The following is a 15,737-nucleotide window of genomic DNA, read 5'->3' on the forward strand; positions in this document are numbered from 1 at the left end:
GCTATGTGGAGAAGTCATTGATTGTTCGTTAAAAGTGCCTCCTTGAGCGCACAAGGTTAGAGGTCAATTGATAAAGGCCGGAACCGGAAGGACCGGGCTCTGGGGCGTGGGTAACATCACAATGTTCAGGGTAAGATCACAATGTTCAGGGTAAACATCACAATGTTCAGGGTAAACTTCGCAAAGTACAGGGTATCAGAAGTCCAGTTGGCTCCATGGGAGGATCTGGTTCTTGTCCAAAGTTCTCCTCCTTCTGAGGTCAGTCAGTATTTGCTTCACAACGGTATCGCTGTCAATCACAGTCTGTTCCAAGACCATGACGCACCTTGTTTTCCATAGCTTGAAGCAAGTGATGCTAATAATTAGTTGTGAAAGTTCTTTTTGTTTTACAGACATCTTTTCATCCAACAAACCATACATCACAGATTTATAACCGACTTCATGAGCCAGGCCGAGGCCTTGGAGCATGGACCAGACCTCCTGAGCTCTGTAACAGTCCATGAGCAGGTGTTGCTGCGTCTCGTCTTCGTTACAATAAATCATGGGACATGTTTTTGTAGTAACGTAACAACTCCATGAGACAACAGCTCTTACAGCAAGTCTGTTAACAGATATCAGCCACCGCACATCTCGAATGCTCTCTGAGAGGTTTTTAGTTTTCAATGTTTTAATTACTTCAGTACTTTCAGTGTCAGTTAAATATTTATGTTTTATTAGGCCACCATATTTAGAACCATTTATTTTTTTGAATATCATTTTACTTGGTAAGCCATTCCAGTCAATCTGCAAATCTTGGTATTGTGAGATGAAGTCTCCATATATCAATTTATAAACAGGGCCTTGTCTGGCTCTACCTCTCCTCTTTCTCCACATGGAGACATCTCCAACCCAGAGAGCCTTCCTGCAGATGGCAGCAGAGACATTTTTAATAAAAGCTATATGCAGTCTACTCCCCAGCTCAACAGCTCCTAACCCCCCGTATGCTTTGCTTTTATACATTAGTTCTGTTTTAGTTACTTCCCTGGTTGACAGAAAAGTAATCAACAATTTTAATAGTTAATCATGTTATTAATATAATCACCTCTGGAGGACTTGACATCTAGTAATGATTTAAAAAAAACAGATCACTTGAAAGAAATGAAGCAAAAATCCAATTTTACAGCATCATGAATGTTTATTGGGACTTGAACACATCTTCCTCCAATCAGTCAGAGAAATTAGTGTTTTGTCTTGCCAGTATTTGAACAATCAACTTTTCCTACTTTGATTCTTACTTTTCTTGCTTTCTCATTATCGTCCTTCAGTTGTGCTTTTCTCTTCTATCTGTGTGCTGTCAGAGTCATGCAGGGATTGGCTGCTGTGACACAACAACTGGAGGAGCTTGTTGATGGCAGAGAGGAACCCTCAGTGATAGTAAGTTTCCTGTGAATCAGATGCAGTTTTCACCCTCAATTAAACTAAGACTATACTTTCAGGGATCATTTCTATAGTTTCTGACTTGAGAAATGTGTTTCAAAAGTGTTTGGTCTCGCTGACCACAATGATGAGTTGTGATATTCCCTTCAGAGCGTGAAGCTGACAGAGACTAATGATTAGGTTCAGATGTTTTCTGTCATTGATGATTGTTCTTTGCTTCTTCATGGAGCATTGATGAAGGGAATATGATCAGAGTGGTAGCAGCAGATATGTTAAAATAAAAATAAAGGATTTGTATGGTGAGGTTGCTTTAGGTATCCACTTCAGAGCAATGTTGATAAGATTTCCTAGGTAGTTGTTTGAGAGACTCTTAAGATTTAGTGAGGAAACAACTAGATTATTATTGTGTTAGTGGACTGACAGAAAGGTAATCAACAATTTTAATAGTTAATCATATTATTAATATAATCACCTCTGGAGGACTTGACATCTAGTAATGATTTAAAAAAAACAGATCACTTGAAAGAAATGAAGCAAAAATCCAATTTTACAGCATCATGAATGTTTATTGGGACTTGAACACATCTTCTTCCAATCAGTCAGAGAAATTAGTCTTTTGTCTTGCCAGTATTTGAACCATCAACTTTTCCTACTTTGATTCTTACTTTGCTTGCTTTTTCTTTATCGTCCTTCAGTTGTGCTTTTCTCTTCTATCTGTGTGCTGTCAGAGTCATGCAGGGATTGGCTGCTGTGACACAACAACTGGAGGAGCTTGTTGATGGCAGAGAGGAACCCTCAGTGATAGTAAGTTTCCTGTGAATCAGATGCAGTTTTCACCCTCAATCAAACTAAGACTATACTTTCAGGGATCATTTCTATAGTTTCTGACTTGAGAAATGTGTTTCAAAAGTGTTTGGTCTCGCTGACCACAATGATGAGTTGTGATATTCCCTTCAGAGCGTGAAGCTGACAGAGAAAAATGATCGACTTCATAAGTTCTCTATCATTGATGATTGTTCTTTGCTTCTTGATGGAGCTTTGATGAAGGGAATATGATCAGAGTGGTAGCACTACAAATGTGCAAATTAAAATCAGGTTGTATGATAGTATTACAACTTGAGAATTATTGCTTTAAGTATCCACTTTAGAGCAACTTTAGCTGAAATGTTTTAAGTAGTTGTTTGAGAGACTCACGATTACAAGACAACAAGCTGTGAACAGTGAAATTATCTGACAACTTTGAAAGTCTCATAAGTCTCAATAAGTTCATCATTTAAAATAAATTAATGAATTCATAAATAAATAATGGAATTTAAAATTCTGTTTGAAAATGCAGTTTAAAAAGAGACATAAATTACTGGATTTACAAACTGAATTAAGTTGCCCTTTTAAATGCCTGATTAAAACCTGTATTCATAATTCAATTTGCGAATCCAGTTATTTATTTTTCTTTTTAAACTACATTTTCAAGTAGAATTCTAAATTCCATTATTTTTTTCTGAATTCATTAATGTATTTTTAAATGATGTACTTATTGACTGTCTCATAGGGTTTTTTTAAATCCCTTTTTAATTTGAACTTTTTATTGATTGATAAATATTTAATTTGTAAATTCTTTTCATAATTTTTTTTGTCAAATAATTAAATACTTTGTAATTTAGTCCATTTATTCAAAGATTAATAAATGAATTTGTAAACACATTTATTAATTAATTCTTACTGTACAATTAGTTATTAATCAATTAAATGCTTTATTACTATTTACGTGACTCTTGTGGTCCTCCATAGTATTCTCCATTGTCTCTTGGAGTCCAGAAAGGTCGGGTTTATTTGGAAAAATAAAATGCTTCGTTATGAATCGATCACATACAATGGATTTTTAAATTACTATTGAAAAAAATATATATATTTCTTTAGCTTTAAAGAATTTTATTGTGAAAAAAAACAGGAAGTTGCGTTTTACGTAGACGTGACGTAATACGTAAATAAGTTGATCAAGCTAAGCGAGGTTGTTGTTTTCCTTCAGCTGTAATTATCTCTCGTCTCAGTGACATTAATGACTAAAACTACACACAAACGGTTGGAGATAAAACGCAGTTGACATTTTATTAGACACAAGAGGACATGCCATCTGACTTTGTAACGTAACTACACAGTAAAACCCTGTGAGGACAACAAACCGAGTCGTTGGCCAGCCAGCTAACAGAGCTAACAGGAGTTAGCATCGCAGATCTCTCCACCGCCTGCTCTTCAGTCTCTTTCTCTTCAGTCTCTCTTTCTCTTCAGTCTCTCCTGCTCTTCAGTCTGTCCTCGGTCTGTTATATATTCTGTCACTGAGTGGTTTCTCAGGAGAGGATGAACTGGCTGTTCCCCCTGTCCAAAGGCTCCGGACCTCTCCCTCCTCTCAGCAGCCTCCAGCAACAGAGACAGCGGCAGATCGAGTCACTGAAAGCGGCTCATCCCAGGTAAAGTGACCCGGCAACCGGTGCTACCAGAACCTACCAGACCACCAGACCAGACCCCTGGTGGTGCTACCAGACCCCTACCAGACCCCTGGTGGTGCTACCAGACCCCTGGTGCTACCAGACCCCTACCAGACCTCTGGTGGTGCTACAGGACCCCTACCAGACCTCTGGTGGTGTTACCAGACCCCTACCAGACCTCTGGTGGTGTTACCAGACCCCTACCAGACCTCTGGTGGTGTTACCAGACCCCTACCAGACCTCTGGTGGTGTTACCAGACCCCTACCAGACCTCTGGTGGTGCTACCAGACCCCTACCAGACCTCTCGTGCTACCAGACCCCTACCAGACCTCTGGTGGTGCTACCAGACCCTTACCAGACCTCTGGTGGTGCTACCAGACCCCTACCAGACCTCTGGTGGTGCTACCAGACCCCTACCAGACATCTCGTGCTACCAGACCCCTACCAGACCTCTGGTGGTGCTACCAGACCCTTACCAGACCTCTGGTGGTGCTACCAGACCCCTACCAGACCTCTGGTGGTGCTACCAGACCCTTACCAGACCTCTGGTGGTGCTACCAGACCCCTACCAGACCTCTGGTGGTGCTACCAGACCCCTACCAGACCTCTGGTGGTGCTACCAGACCCCTAACAGACCTCTGGTGGTGCTACCAGACCAGACCAGACCCCTGGAGCTACCAGACCCTTACCAGACCTCTGGTGCTACCAGACCCCTGCCAGACCTCTGGTGGTGCTAACAGACCCCTACCAGACCTCTGGTGGTGCTACTAGACCTCTGGTGGTGCTACCAGACCTCTACCAGACCTCTGGTGGTGCTACCAGACCTCTGGTGGTGCTACCAGACCCCTACCAGACCTCTAGTGGTGCTACCAGATCAGACCAGACCCCTGGTGCCACCAGACCAGACCCCTGTGATTAGCTTGTTAAATACAACACTATTTTATCAAACTCAGAATATGGTTACTATAATGTTTCCTGACCTGTTTTACTTCATTAATAAAACAAGTTGACCTGGTTCACACACACAGCTGATGTTTACTTAGCATAGCTAGCCACCTAGCTCACAGTTATGAGTATTTAGATCCGGATGGGCAAAGCTGGCACCTTAGCAGCCTCTGCCATGTGTGTGTGACTGTGTGTGTGACTGTGTGTGTGAATGTGTGTGTGAATGTGTGTGTGAATGTGTGTGTGAATGGGTGAATGCTGACATGTAGTGTAAAGAGCTCTGAGTGGGCGTTAGACTAGAAAAACAAGTCCTTACAGTTGAGTCAGAGGAAGAACGCTAGGCTAACACATGTTATCACTTATATCCTCGTCTTTAACACACGTTGTCCCCGCGATTCTGTAAATGTGTCATAAAATGATGTACAGGATTTAACCCTGAACCACTGCTGTGACATCAGACCCCTCAGTGTGGACATCAGACCCCTCTGCTGTGGTCGTCTAATGTTTGCTAAGCTTAGCCTCATAGCTAACTAGCTGCGAGGACGCTGTGCTAACTGTGCTAGCTAGCTAATCAAGTCATCCAGTGACCGTTACAGTCTGTGTCTATTTTTAGGGCTGGTGACACGTGTTGTAGCTGGCTGGTCCTGTCCTGTGATCATTCCACTGTTTACCACGTCACGCATGTAGTTTTAGGAGGAGCCAGCTAACTAGACGTGGCGATTAAAGTATTAGCCTTTGTTTACTAAGGAGCTCTGTCCTCTCTCTGGGGACTGTTTGTTTGTTTGTTTCTAGCACAAACAGGATGTTCTCTTAGTTTATCTCTTGTCAGCCAAATGCATGAAATCATCTCCCTCCTGATGTAAAGTATGTGTGACAAAGAAATGAGATTACACACTATCTGTGAAGGAAGCATGCTTTTCATACTCTAGATTCTAAAGTATGAAAAGCATCTATAGTCTAGAAGACTGTACAGGAGTGGGTGTAAGGCCAGGGCTTCTTGACATGCATACAGTGCTCTTTTGTAGGGGTAACATTAATTACTTGTCAGGTATACTGTGTAAGGTATAGATGTTTATTAACTGCCAGCCTAAACAGACTGTTCTCTTGGTTCATTTACTGTCAGCCAAATGCATGAAATCATCTCCCTCCTGATGTTAAGTATGTGTGTGACAAAGAAATGGGATTTCACACTATTTGTGAAGGAACCATGCTTCTCCTACAGATGTAAAGTTCATGGCAATGCATGGGCCACAGAGGCTAAAGTGATGTGGTGGATGCTGCTTGTGGCATAGCAATGATGTTAAGGAATAAATGGACGGGAGGTGAAAATTCCTACTCTTGAAAAGACCGTACAGGAGTGGGTGTAAGGCCAGGGCTTCTTGACATGCATGCAGTGCTCTTTTGTAGGGGTAAAATTAATGACTTGTTGTTAGGTGTACGGTGTATAGCTTGTTTAAAAACCTGATATTCTAGTCAAGACCAATATTAACATTGCTACTCATTGAATTTGTTTGCATTTGACAAAAACTCTTTGAGGTGATGACTGCCGGAAACAGTAAAGCAATTCAGTATTTTTGAGAATCGACACAGTATCACAAAACATAATATCGTGTTATTCAATATTTTTGGATCATTTCTTACACCCCTACTCTCTTTATGAATCTATCTACCTCTCCAAATGAGCAAAATATTCATAAACATTGATGGAAGACGTACAATACGTTTTGTAGATGTGCTGATCATGACTACAGATAAACAAGATTACTGATGCAAATTTCCCCACTGCGGGACTAATAAAGGATCTTATCTGATTATGTGTTTCTGTTTCCCGACAGCCTTGCAGAGATCCAGAAAGATGTGGAGTACAGAATACCATTCACAGTCAACAACTCCACCATTACTGTTAACATGTGAGTATATCTTTGCACATACAGTCAGAGTGAATGACTTCGGTCGGAAAACAAATTAACCACATGACACACTTGCCATTGAATTTGTTATATTTTTTTATAACTAACGTATTTGTATAGTTGAAATTACAAATAAACATATAGACATGCATTAATCGCAACTAATGTGCACAAGAACACAAGTATTTAAATATGTTGTATTAATAACTCTGTCCTCCTGAGTGGTAGAAGAGGGGGCGTCACCAGCGTTCTATATTTTCACAAGACAAAGAAGAAAAACAGGAGAGGCCACTTAGCAATCAAAACAACACGTCTCTGGCTTCAGACCCCCGCGGCATAAACTAGTCAAATTGTGTGTGCTGTTAGTGAAAACCTTTACTATATTCCCTCCAGTGGTGCTAAGGCTTCCAATTTTAAGAACAGAGGGCTTTGCTATATAGTAGGGCTGCACAATTATGGCCAAAATGATAATCACGATCAATATTGAGATCACGATGATTTATCACAATTATTGATTGATTTTACGGACAAAATATTTTTATTGCACTTTCACATTTAAACAAACGGAGCACTGCTTTCACTTCCATGTTGTGCTACATTCCTGCTAATGTACAAAACTTTACTCTTCTACTCTGGTCTGCAGCCACAGCATTCAGTCGAGTTTTTCACAGGCTGCCGCTGTAGGGTGCGCGCACAGCAGTATGAGAGCTCCCCAAAAGTGAAGCCAAAACATATCGATTGCTGGCTGGTGGCTGGCTGTTATTTTAATAAGTGCTTGATTTTATATGCAGCAGAGTTTACACAGAGCTTACTGCGGTTTGATTATTGATTGATTTGTTTATTATCGGCTGAACTGGCATTTGTCATTATTACAACGTAGTCCACATCAGCAACTTGTACCAACGGCGCTAAATCCAGCTTGTATTGCATCAGTAATAAACAATATGAGAACAGGATTAACATATATATTACAGATGTTATTATATTATATACCACGGACTAACGGAGCCACTAATTTACTGCCAAGGGTCAGAGAGGAAGGGTCAGAGGAGAGATACATATGGATGGGTTAGTGTAAATGAAGCAATAAAGGATGAGGGGAGGCAGGTCAAGAGTTTGTCAAGGACACTACTGGAGACTGGCAGAGGAATAATGGGGCTAATGAATGTTATTAACTCTGGAGAACAGAACACACAAAGTGTAGGGTCGTGGAGACAGGTTATAAGCAGCCATAGAAAAGTTTTCAAATTGACAATAATCGAGGGGAAGGAGGTAACAGAGAGAGAGAGACAATATTGATACATATTTTATTATTCGTTATACGTACATCTTCTTACTGGGATTCCTGGAAGCTGAATCTCTTCTCTTTCTCTTTCCTCTAGTCTGCTGCCTCCTCAGTTCCCCCAGGAGAAGCCGGCGGTTAGTGTCTACCCCCCTGTTGGTCATCATTTAGTCGACAGCAATAATGGCACCATGATCACCAGCCCCCTCATCACTAATGTAAGTAGTTGTCTAGGCTCTCTTCTTTCGGTTTCTTCAGGTTCCGGGAATGTTTAAAGAGTTCAAGGAGATCAAGTGGTTGGGTTTTTCCAGATCTGCAATATAAAACATTCATGAAAGCCACCATTGGACAATTTGTAAGCTGGGTAGATGGCAGTGGTGAATGCTAATGTGCACACTAAAACAGATGTTTTGTTGTAAAATTGTCAGTAGTAGTAGTATGACTATGTGACGTAGAGGTGAGCTGACATTATTTTGACTGCTGACATAATCTCTCTTGCCGTGCGTTTACACCATCGTTAAAAAAAAACTAATTTACTAATGTGCATTGTTAATAGAAACCCAGTAATAAACCTTATCACTGTGGCAGCATTATGGCCGGATTAAAGGAAAGATCATTACTCATAACTGTATCCAAAATATATAAATCTCACATCAGACTGAAACTGAAAGGAGTGACTCAAAGTAAGGTAGTTTCCACAGCAGGACAGAAGGTCTTTGTAAGATTCAGGCACATGTGAGTAGTAAAGAGAAATGGAGAGCCTGTCCTCTGTCCATCCTGTCTCAGGATGTTTACATGAAACATAGTTAGTTTTTGTCATCTCTTGTATTCATAATTCCATCATTATGCAGGTTTCTGATCATCTTTGTCTGTCGAGCATTGATTTGACCCCGCAACATCTCACTTTCTCTCATGTCTGTACCAAAACTAGGATACGGGCTTATCCATGTTGAAACCAGGAAGTGTTGTTTACACCTACAAATAATACATAAACTGCATACTCAAAAAAACTTGATCAAAACAGAGATACTAGTGTGCATGTAAACATATCCATAAAATATGCCAGCCATGGTTCAAACCGAGATAGGGGTAGAAATCTGATTACAAACCAGCTGCATGTAAACATGGGTTTTCCAGCCTTCTCCTGATTTTTCCCGACAGCCTGAAACAACATCAACTTGTTTTTTTATTCTTTTTCCTGGTTCTCTCTTTGCCTTGTTCTTCTCAATTAAGAAAATCCACCTATTTTATTTAACTTCTTCGCTAGTTCATGCTTTAGATTTATAATGTTATTCTCACTTTCCTCTAAGTATTTTGCCTGTTGTGTATGTTGCAGTTTGGGATGCACTCAGATCTGGGGAAGGTCATTCAGAGTCTGCTGGACGAGTTCTGGAAGAGTCCTCCTGCCTTGATGTCCACGGGCTCTGCTAGCTTTCCATAGTGAGCTTCCTCTTGCATTCATGGACACTTCACATGTCTCTCAGTGCTTTATCACTACAACAGAAAGTCCAGGTGTTCTGCAACCTGGGTCTCATTTAAATATTTTTCCATCATGTTTTTATTGGGGCAGTGCAGTAAGAAAAGTAGCCCTAAAAAGCAGTTGATCATTGTTATGGAAATTTGGGACAATACTACGTAACTTTGTCATGTTTTTCACTTCTGTAGCAACTCATAATGTAATAACTGCACATAATGTAATCTCAAAAATCAGCTTCACGAGCGAGGGTCAAGTGAGGATGCTTTCCCGTTCGCGGATAATTGTTCTGTGCACTCGTATCACATGCTTTGATTTTTTTTTTATGTGCGCAAGTTTTGAAACAAATTAAACGCCACATTAAAGTAACTGGAATAATTATATATGGAACAATTATTTACTAAGAATCACTCAGTATATTAAATTCAGCATCATCTCTTTAAAGGTTCTCATTTGTCCAGGTCACTGGATATCTTGTAGTCGCACATCCAAGAGGCTTCTTCATTTAGGAACTGATGAAAATGTCCTCTAAACCAAACAGATAAAGTCCAGTTAAATGAAGGACTCCACTTATGTCATGTAAAACTAGAAAATTTGTTCATATGCTTTAAAAAGACAATGAGAGATTATTATTATTAATAGGTCTAGACTATGCGCTGAATTTATGACATTATTCAACTTTTGTTTTGTGTAGTTTGTAATGTAATGATTTTCTCATGATGTTATAACTTATTACATTATGCACAAAACTGTTATTACGTTATGCGCTCATGGTTGTCTTACGTCGTATGTGCTGATTATTACATTATGTGCTTTTATTACATTATGAGTTGCTACAACTTCCAAAGAAATTGTATAAAACTTGATTTCTTGAATTATGTCTGAGGCTTGCGTGCCCGAATTCAAAAGTTCTGTTGAGTAGTTTCCTCACGTCCCAAGTTCCTCACAGTGAAGCTAGTAAATAAAATAATCATGGTAAATAAAACTAATAAAGTAGCTAGCTTGTAAAAACTATTTTTCTTGCTATGAAACATAACAAAATATATTTAGTTGTTAATGATGCTTTAGTGAAATAATCTTACTTCCTCCCGTGTTTTACCCAGCGGTATGTACAAGCAGTCAGGCATGGCTCCCTATCCCACTCAGGCTTACCACTATGCTCCTCGCCATGGGGGCCCCAGTCACACGTCGCCTCCTGGTCCAGGCCAGGCTCCAGGTCTCATGCCTCACCCAGGGGTCGATAGTGCCTATGGGCCCCCTCGAGCTCCGGCCCCGTACGGACTGATTTCTGACCTGCCGCTGCCTGTTCCTACTGGAGACTTACAGGTACGTTCTAAACACATGGTCTGTATTAGAAACCTCATACTATACTAGTAGTGCGCACTGATTTAGCCAAAATGTAGCATGTAGTATGCAGTATGTGAACAAAAGCTAAATCTACAGTATGCCAAAAATACCCGGATGTCGTACAGACGAGTAGCGTTAGAATAACAACTGATACGACTACTGTCTGTTTCAGGCTGGACTGAACGGACACATGTACAAGATGCCTGACATTCCTGAGTCTTTTCCTGAACTCTGTGACTTGAAGTAAAGTATTCCCAAATATTGTCAACTTAAAACATCTTTTATATTTATATTTTATGAATTGACACATTGGTAACACTTTATAATAACTATCATTTATAAATGATTATTATTAATTCAGTTAATAGTTATTTTTCTGTTAACAAACCATGCAATTATAATTAATAATGTTTACTAATTATTAGTCATGCTATTTGTGGTATTTTAACAGTTTATTGTTGCACACATTCAAACATTTCATATACTATATTATAAGTGTTTGTTGATGATTCTGAAATGATTTGTAAATCTTTAAGAAATTCTTTGTAAAACATCTATAAACATTACAGAGACAAACGGACCAGATGTTTGTAACACTTTGTTAATGGTTAATAATTAAACATTATTTGGATGGCTGTTATAAAGTTGCAACTGATGATTATAATACCTTGTTAAATTGTTAATAAATACTTTGTAAAGCATCTATAAACATTAGTTAGATTGCTGATAGACTTCAAGGTTTACAAATCATCTGGTAATCACTAACAAATACTTAATATAGTATATGAAATGTTATAATGTGAGCAACAATAAACTGTTAATAAATAGTTTACTTATGTAATCAGAATGTAATTGTTATCATCTCCTATTAGCTATGATACAATACAGAATTTATAAACTAATTATTTCATATTACACAAAGTAATGATAAAATAACATAAATTATAGCATTACTAATAATTAGTAATCATTATTAATGATAATTTCCTTGTTTTTAACAGTAAAATAACAATTTACCATTTATAAATGATGGTTATTATAAAGTGTTAACATGACGGGTAGTCAGCAGGTTATAATGCTTGATTTAGATGAGAGAAAATATTCTTTTGTACCCATAATTAATGTCTTTGTTCTCTTGTTCTCTTTCTTCCTGCTGTACATCTACTCTACTCTACTCTCTAGTCTGACCCAGTTGTCGGACATGTCTGAAAACGAGGACGTGTTACTGGAGTTCTTCGTGACTTTGCCACAACTGAAACAGGTCACCAATGATAAAGAAGAGCTCGTCACCAATATAGTGGACATGGCTAGTAAGTTCCTCTTCTGCCGCTGGACCTAAAGGTCTCAATGGTCAATCATTAAAGAGAAGTTTAAATTTAGTTAAGCACTACAAAGATTTGTGCATCTCTTGTTTGTCATTTACAGAGAAAAATCTTCAGATGGAGCCACAGCTGGAAGGGAAAAGACAGGAAATGCTCTACAAGGTCAGATATTACATCCAATCTCTTGTGCTCTCTCTCTCTCTCTCTCTCAAACAGACAAAGCAAACACATTCATGCTATTGTCTAGCAGCTTATGATGTGTTTTTGTCTGTTGACAGTACGAACAGCTGACTCAGATGAAGATGGCCTTTGAGACGAGGATGCAGAGGCAGCATGACCTCAGTGAGGTAAGAGGCTACGTTCATCACACTGTGGTTTGATATATAATGGGTTTGGAGTGCAGATGCTCCTTTTTTGTATTGGAGCTGCTGATTTTTTTCAGTTTAACATTTTGATGACCCAAAACTGAACATTTGGGTTGTTCCTAGAATTGTTGGGGCCCAAACCATATAGTTTTAGTGCTTTTAACTTGAAGCTGCAGTGGGTAGAAATGGAGCAAATGTGATTTAAAAAGAAAAAAAAAAGAAATGTTATTATTATAAAACGGTCACTATATCCTGACAGTAGTGCATGAGACAGGTAATCTGAAAGAAATCATGTGTCTCTGTGTCCTCCGTTATTCGCACATTGCTTTTACCTTGTCAAGAAACTAAAGGTGGACACGTTGAAGAGCTCATTGAAACCAACCCGAACATTCTTGAAACACTCCACTGAAAAATGTCCGTCTTTCTGTGTCTTACTTTTGTCTTTTATCCTCCCTCTAGAATTGCAGTCTTAATACTCTACAGGCTCGGTTAAAAGTCGCAGCCCACCAGGCTGAGGAGGAGTCGGAGGAGACGGCTGAAAATTTCCTGGAGGGACGCACAGACATAGACGAATTCCTGTCCAGCTTCATGGAGAAGAGAACGGTGAGAAGTGAAGTATTAGTGTAAAAATGATCATGATATATTGTGTGTTTTTTTAATTTAAAACATTTTTAAAGAAGAAAGGTGTATTGACTGTTTTTGTTTTATTCCACAGCTTTGCCACAGCAGAAGGGCCAAAGAGGAAAAGTTGCAACAGTCCATCAACACACATGGACAGTTTCCTACCAGCCACTAGAGAACACAAGGTACAAAACACATACGACTGTCATTTGTCTCTTTGTGGAGGGAAACTGGTGGTTTTCAGCTGACCGTTTCACAACAGGCAGCCCTCGTGGTTCCCTCCATTTTTATCAGGGAAAACCAATATGTCGTCATCATCTCTTCATTCTCCTTCTTACTTCTTACATTTGATCCTCAGGTTTGGTGCTTTCTCAGCCAACTGCTGCCAACTAAAAGGATAAAAGACATTTGAGGGGACGAAAAGCACACTGAGTCAACAATGGGCACTTTGGAGAAATAGGAAGACGGTGATATCAGTGGTGGGCTTAAAAAAGAAAAAAGGAAGCCCTCTGTGCCCAGATCTGGGCTAAAAATACTGTTGAAGTTGCATTGTGTGAGAGCAAAGTGGAGAAGCTGTTGAGTCACCACAGGAGGCCAAAACTGGGAGATTGAGTGACACATGCCTAGCTTTCCCAACCACATTACTAAGGATTGATCACACTGTGGATAATTTCTGTTGCACATGCTGTTTGTCCAGTTTTGACTTGACAGTGATGACAAAGAGTTTTGTTTCTTTCCTGAATTTCTGTCACATTGCTCAGTAAGAGCAACGCCTGATCAGAGTGGTTGGTGATGTGAACTCATTTGGAAGAAATTGTTTAGGACAGGACTCCCAATCTTAAACATTTTTTTCATGCAGTGAGCAATTAATGTCACTATAAAAGAATTATTAAAATGCTAAGCTTGGTGTCTGTACTCCCCGTCTCTGAGATCATTGTCAAGTCCTTGCTTTATTATCCCAGAAAGGTCCGACTGGATAGACAGACAGACAGACAGAACAACCTTTGCACTGCAAATCTACTGTTTACGTTGGACTGGTTGTTCGAGACGTTTACAGGAAACTCTGCAGTGGCAGCATCACTTCAACAAGTCAAGATAATCTGTCCAGGGCCTTCCTTAATTTGTAATTTATCAAAACAAATGTGGGATTCTCCAACCAAAAAAGAAGCAAGGACGGGGCAGTGTTGTCAGGAGAGCTTAAAAAATGTAAACTCAGCATATGAATTTGGGACAGCGCTCGATTCTTTATCAAGTTGGTGTGTTTCCCCTTTAAGTAATGTCTTAAACACAACCGCGACATCAGTGTGTTTGCACAAACATTAATAATTCGATTCAACGTTCCAGGCAATACTCTGATTCTCATAACGTTGTTAACACCATAACCGTTTTATCTACTGTACCTCAAAATCAGAGGCAACATAATCCAAAACAAAGTGGTCAGTTTTTTTTTTAAATTGCTGTATTAGGTTTGTAAATGTTTCCTGGAGGTTAACAAACCATTTCAGACTTTGACCAGTTTAACAAACGTGTTCTGTAAACTGAGGTTATCGGGTAAATCAGAGTAAAGTAAACCATATAAACGGTTTAATCACCTTAATTCTGTTCCTTTTTACGCGAGTCGAGTTATTTGTGTACATGTAAACACACTGAATACGACGAGACACCTTTGGAACTTGAAATTTTGTTGGTAAAGAGCCTCGAAGATTTGGGATAATGTTGAGGAATATTAGGTTAAATGCTGCAGTAAAACTCGATGACATTGGATACTGTATTTAAATAATGTTAATAATAGGCTATATTGTAATCAAAGACTCAGACACCTTGTATTATATGTTCTTATTTAATTTGTTAGAGTAATAAAGCATTTAGAATAAACCTTGTTTGCGTTACTTGCTGTTTGACACTGTTAGCACTCTGATTAGCACTGTTGAACCATTAAGATCACTGTAACACTGAATGCACTGTCTTGATTATAACAGTATTTCAACGTTAAAAAATATATATGCAACAGTCCACCCACTTCCTTGTTAATATAACAAGGAATATACTGTGAATACTTACAGTGAACTACTGCATAATACATAAATGCTCCTGCTGCATAACATCAGCTATGTGTCTTATGGGGAAAGGTGATTCCAAAAAGTAGTGAATCCTTCTACCAAAGCATCAAGTTCACACATCTTAACAGGTCTTATCGGGATTCTTGTTGCTTTAGCCACAAACTTTGACTGCTGTCACCAACAAGGGTGACTCCTTGATGGGGGGTTTGTTGTCTCTATGTGCACGATTGGATGGGTTCAACAGTACTTTACTTTGATAACCATTTCCCAATATATAGTAAGTAGGGCAGTCAATCGATTAAAATATTCAATAGTGATAAATCGCAAATTATTCACAATTTTTTCTGTTCTAAATGTACTTTAAAGGGAGATTTGTCAAGTATTTAATGCTCTTATTAACATGGGAGTGGACAAATATGCTGCTTTATGCAAATGTATGTATATATTTATAATTGGAAATCAATTAACAACACAAAACAATGACAGATATTGTCCAGAAACCCTCACAGGT

The 15,737-nt window shown here is 39.1% G+C and overlaps 1 protein-coding gene and 2 non-coding genes across 3 annotated transcripts; all 3 read left to right on the forward strand.

Moving 5' to 3' along the window:
• The first annotated feature begins 1,459 nt into the window (after positions 1 to 1,459).
• LOC141765437 (small nucleolar RNA U3) lies at positions 1,460 to 1,675 on the forward strand. The gene has a single exon (XR_012593488.1). It is a non-coding gene; the product is annotated as a small nucleolar RNA U3 (small nucleolar RNA).
• Positions 1,676 to 2,266: 591 nt separating this feature from the next.
• LOC141765445 (small nucleolar RNA U3) lies at positions 2,267 to 2,482 on the forward strand. Its single transcript, XR_012593496.1, has one exon. It is a non-coding gene; the product is annotated as a small nucleolar RNA U3 (small nucleolar RNA).
• Positions 2,483 to 3,389: 907 nt separating this feature from the next.
• vps37a (VPS37A subunit of ESCRT-I) lies at positions 3,390 to 15,041 on the forward strand. The gene is made up of 13 exons (XM_074630790.1): positions 3,390 to 3,684; positions 3,720 to 3,881; positions 6,681 to 6,755; positions 8,138 to 8,255; positions 9,374 to 9,477; positions 10,615 to 10,837; positions 11,031 to 11,101; positions 12,041 to 12,168; positions 12,284 to 12,342; positions 12,459 to 12,527; positions 13,005 to 13,148; positions 13,261 to 13,351; positions 13,525 to 15,041. The coding sequence occupies exons 2-12, from the start codon at positions 3,772 to 3,774 to the stop codon at positions 13,339 to 13,341; spliced, it is 1,182 nt and encodes a 393-aa protein (XP_074486891.1). The 5' UTR covers positions 3,390 to 3,684; positions 3,720 to 3,771; the 3' UTR covers positions 13,342 to 13,351; positions 13,525 to 15,041.
• Positions 15,042 to 15,737: the final 696 nt, after the last annotated feature.

This window comes from Sebastes fasciatus, chromosome 3 (genome assembly GCF_043250625.1).
Source record: "Sebastes fasciatus isolate fSebFas1 chromosome 3, fSebFas1.pri, whole genome shotgun sequence".
In the NCBI taxonomy this organism is placed as follows: domain Eukaryota; kingdom Metazoa; phylum Chordata; class Actinopteri; order Perciformes; family Sebastidae; genus Sebastes; species Sebastes fasciatus.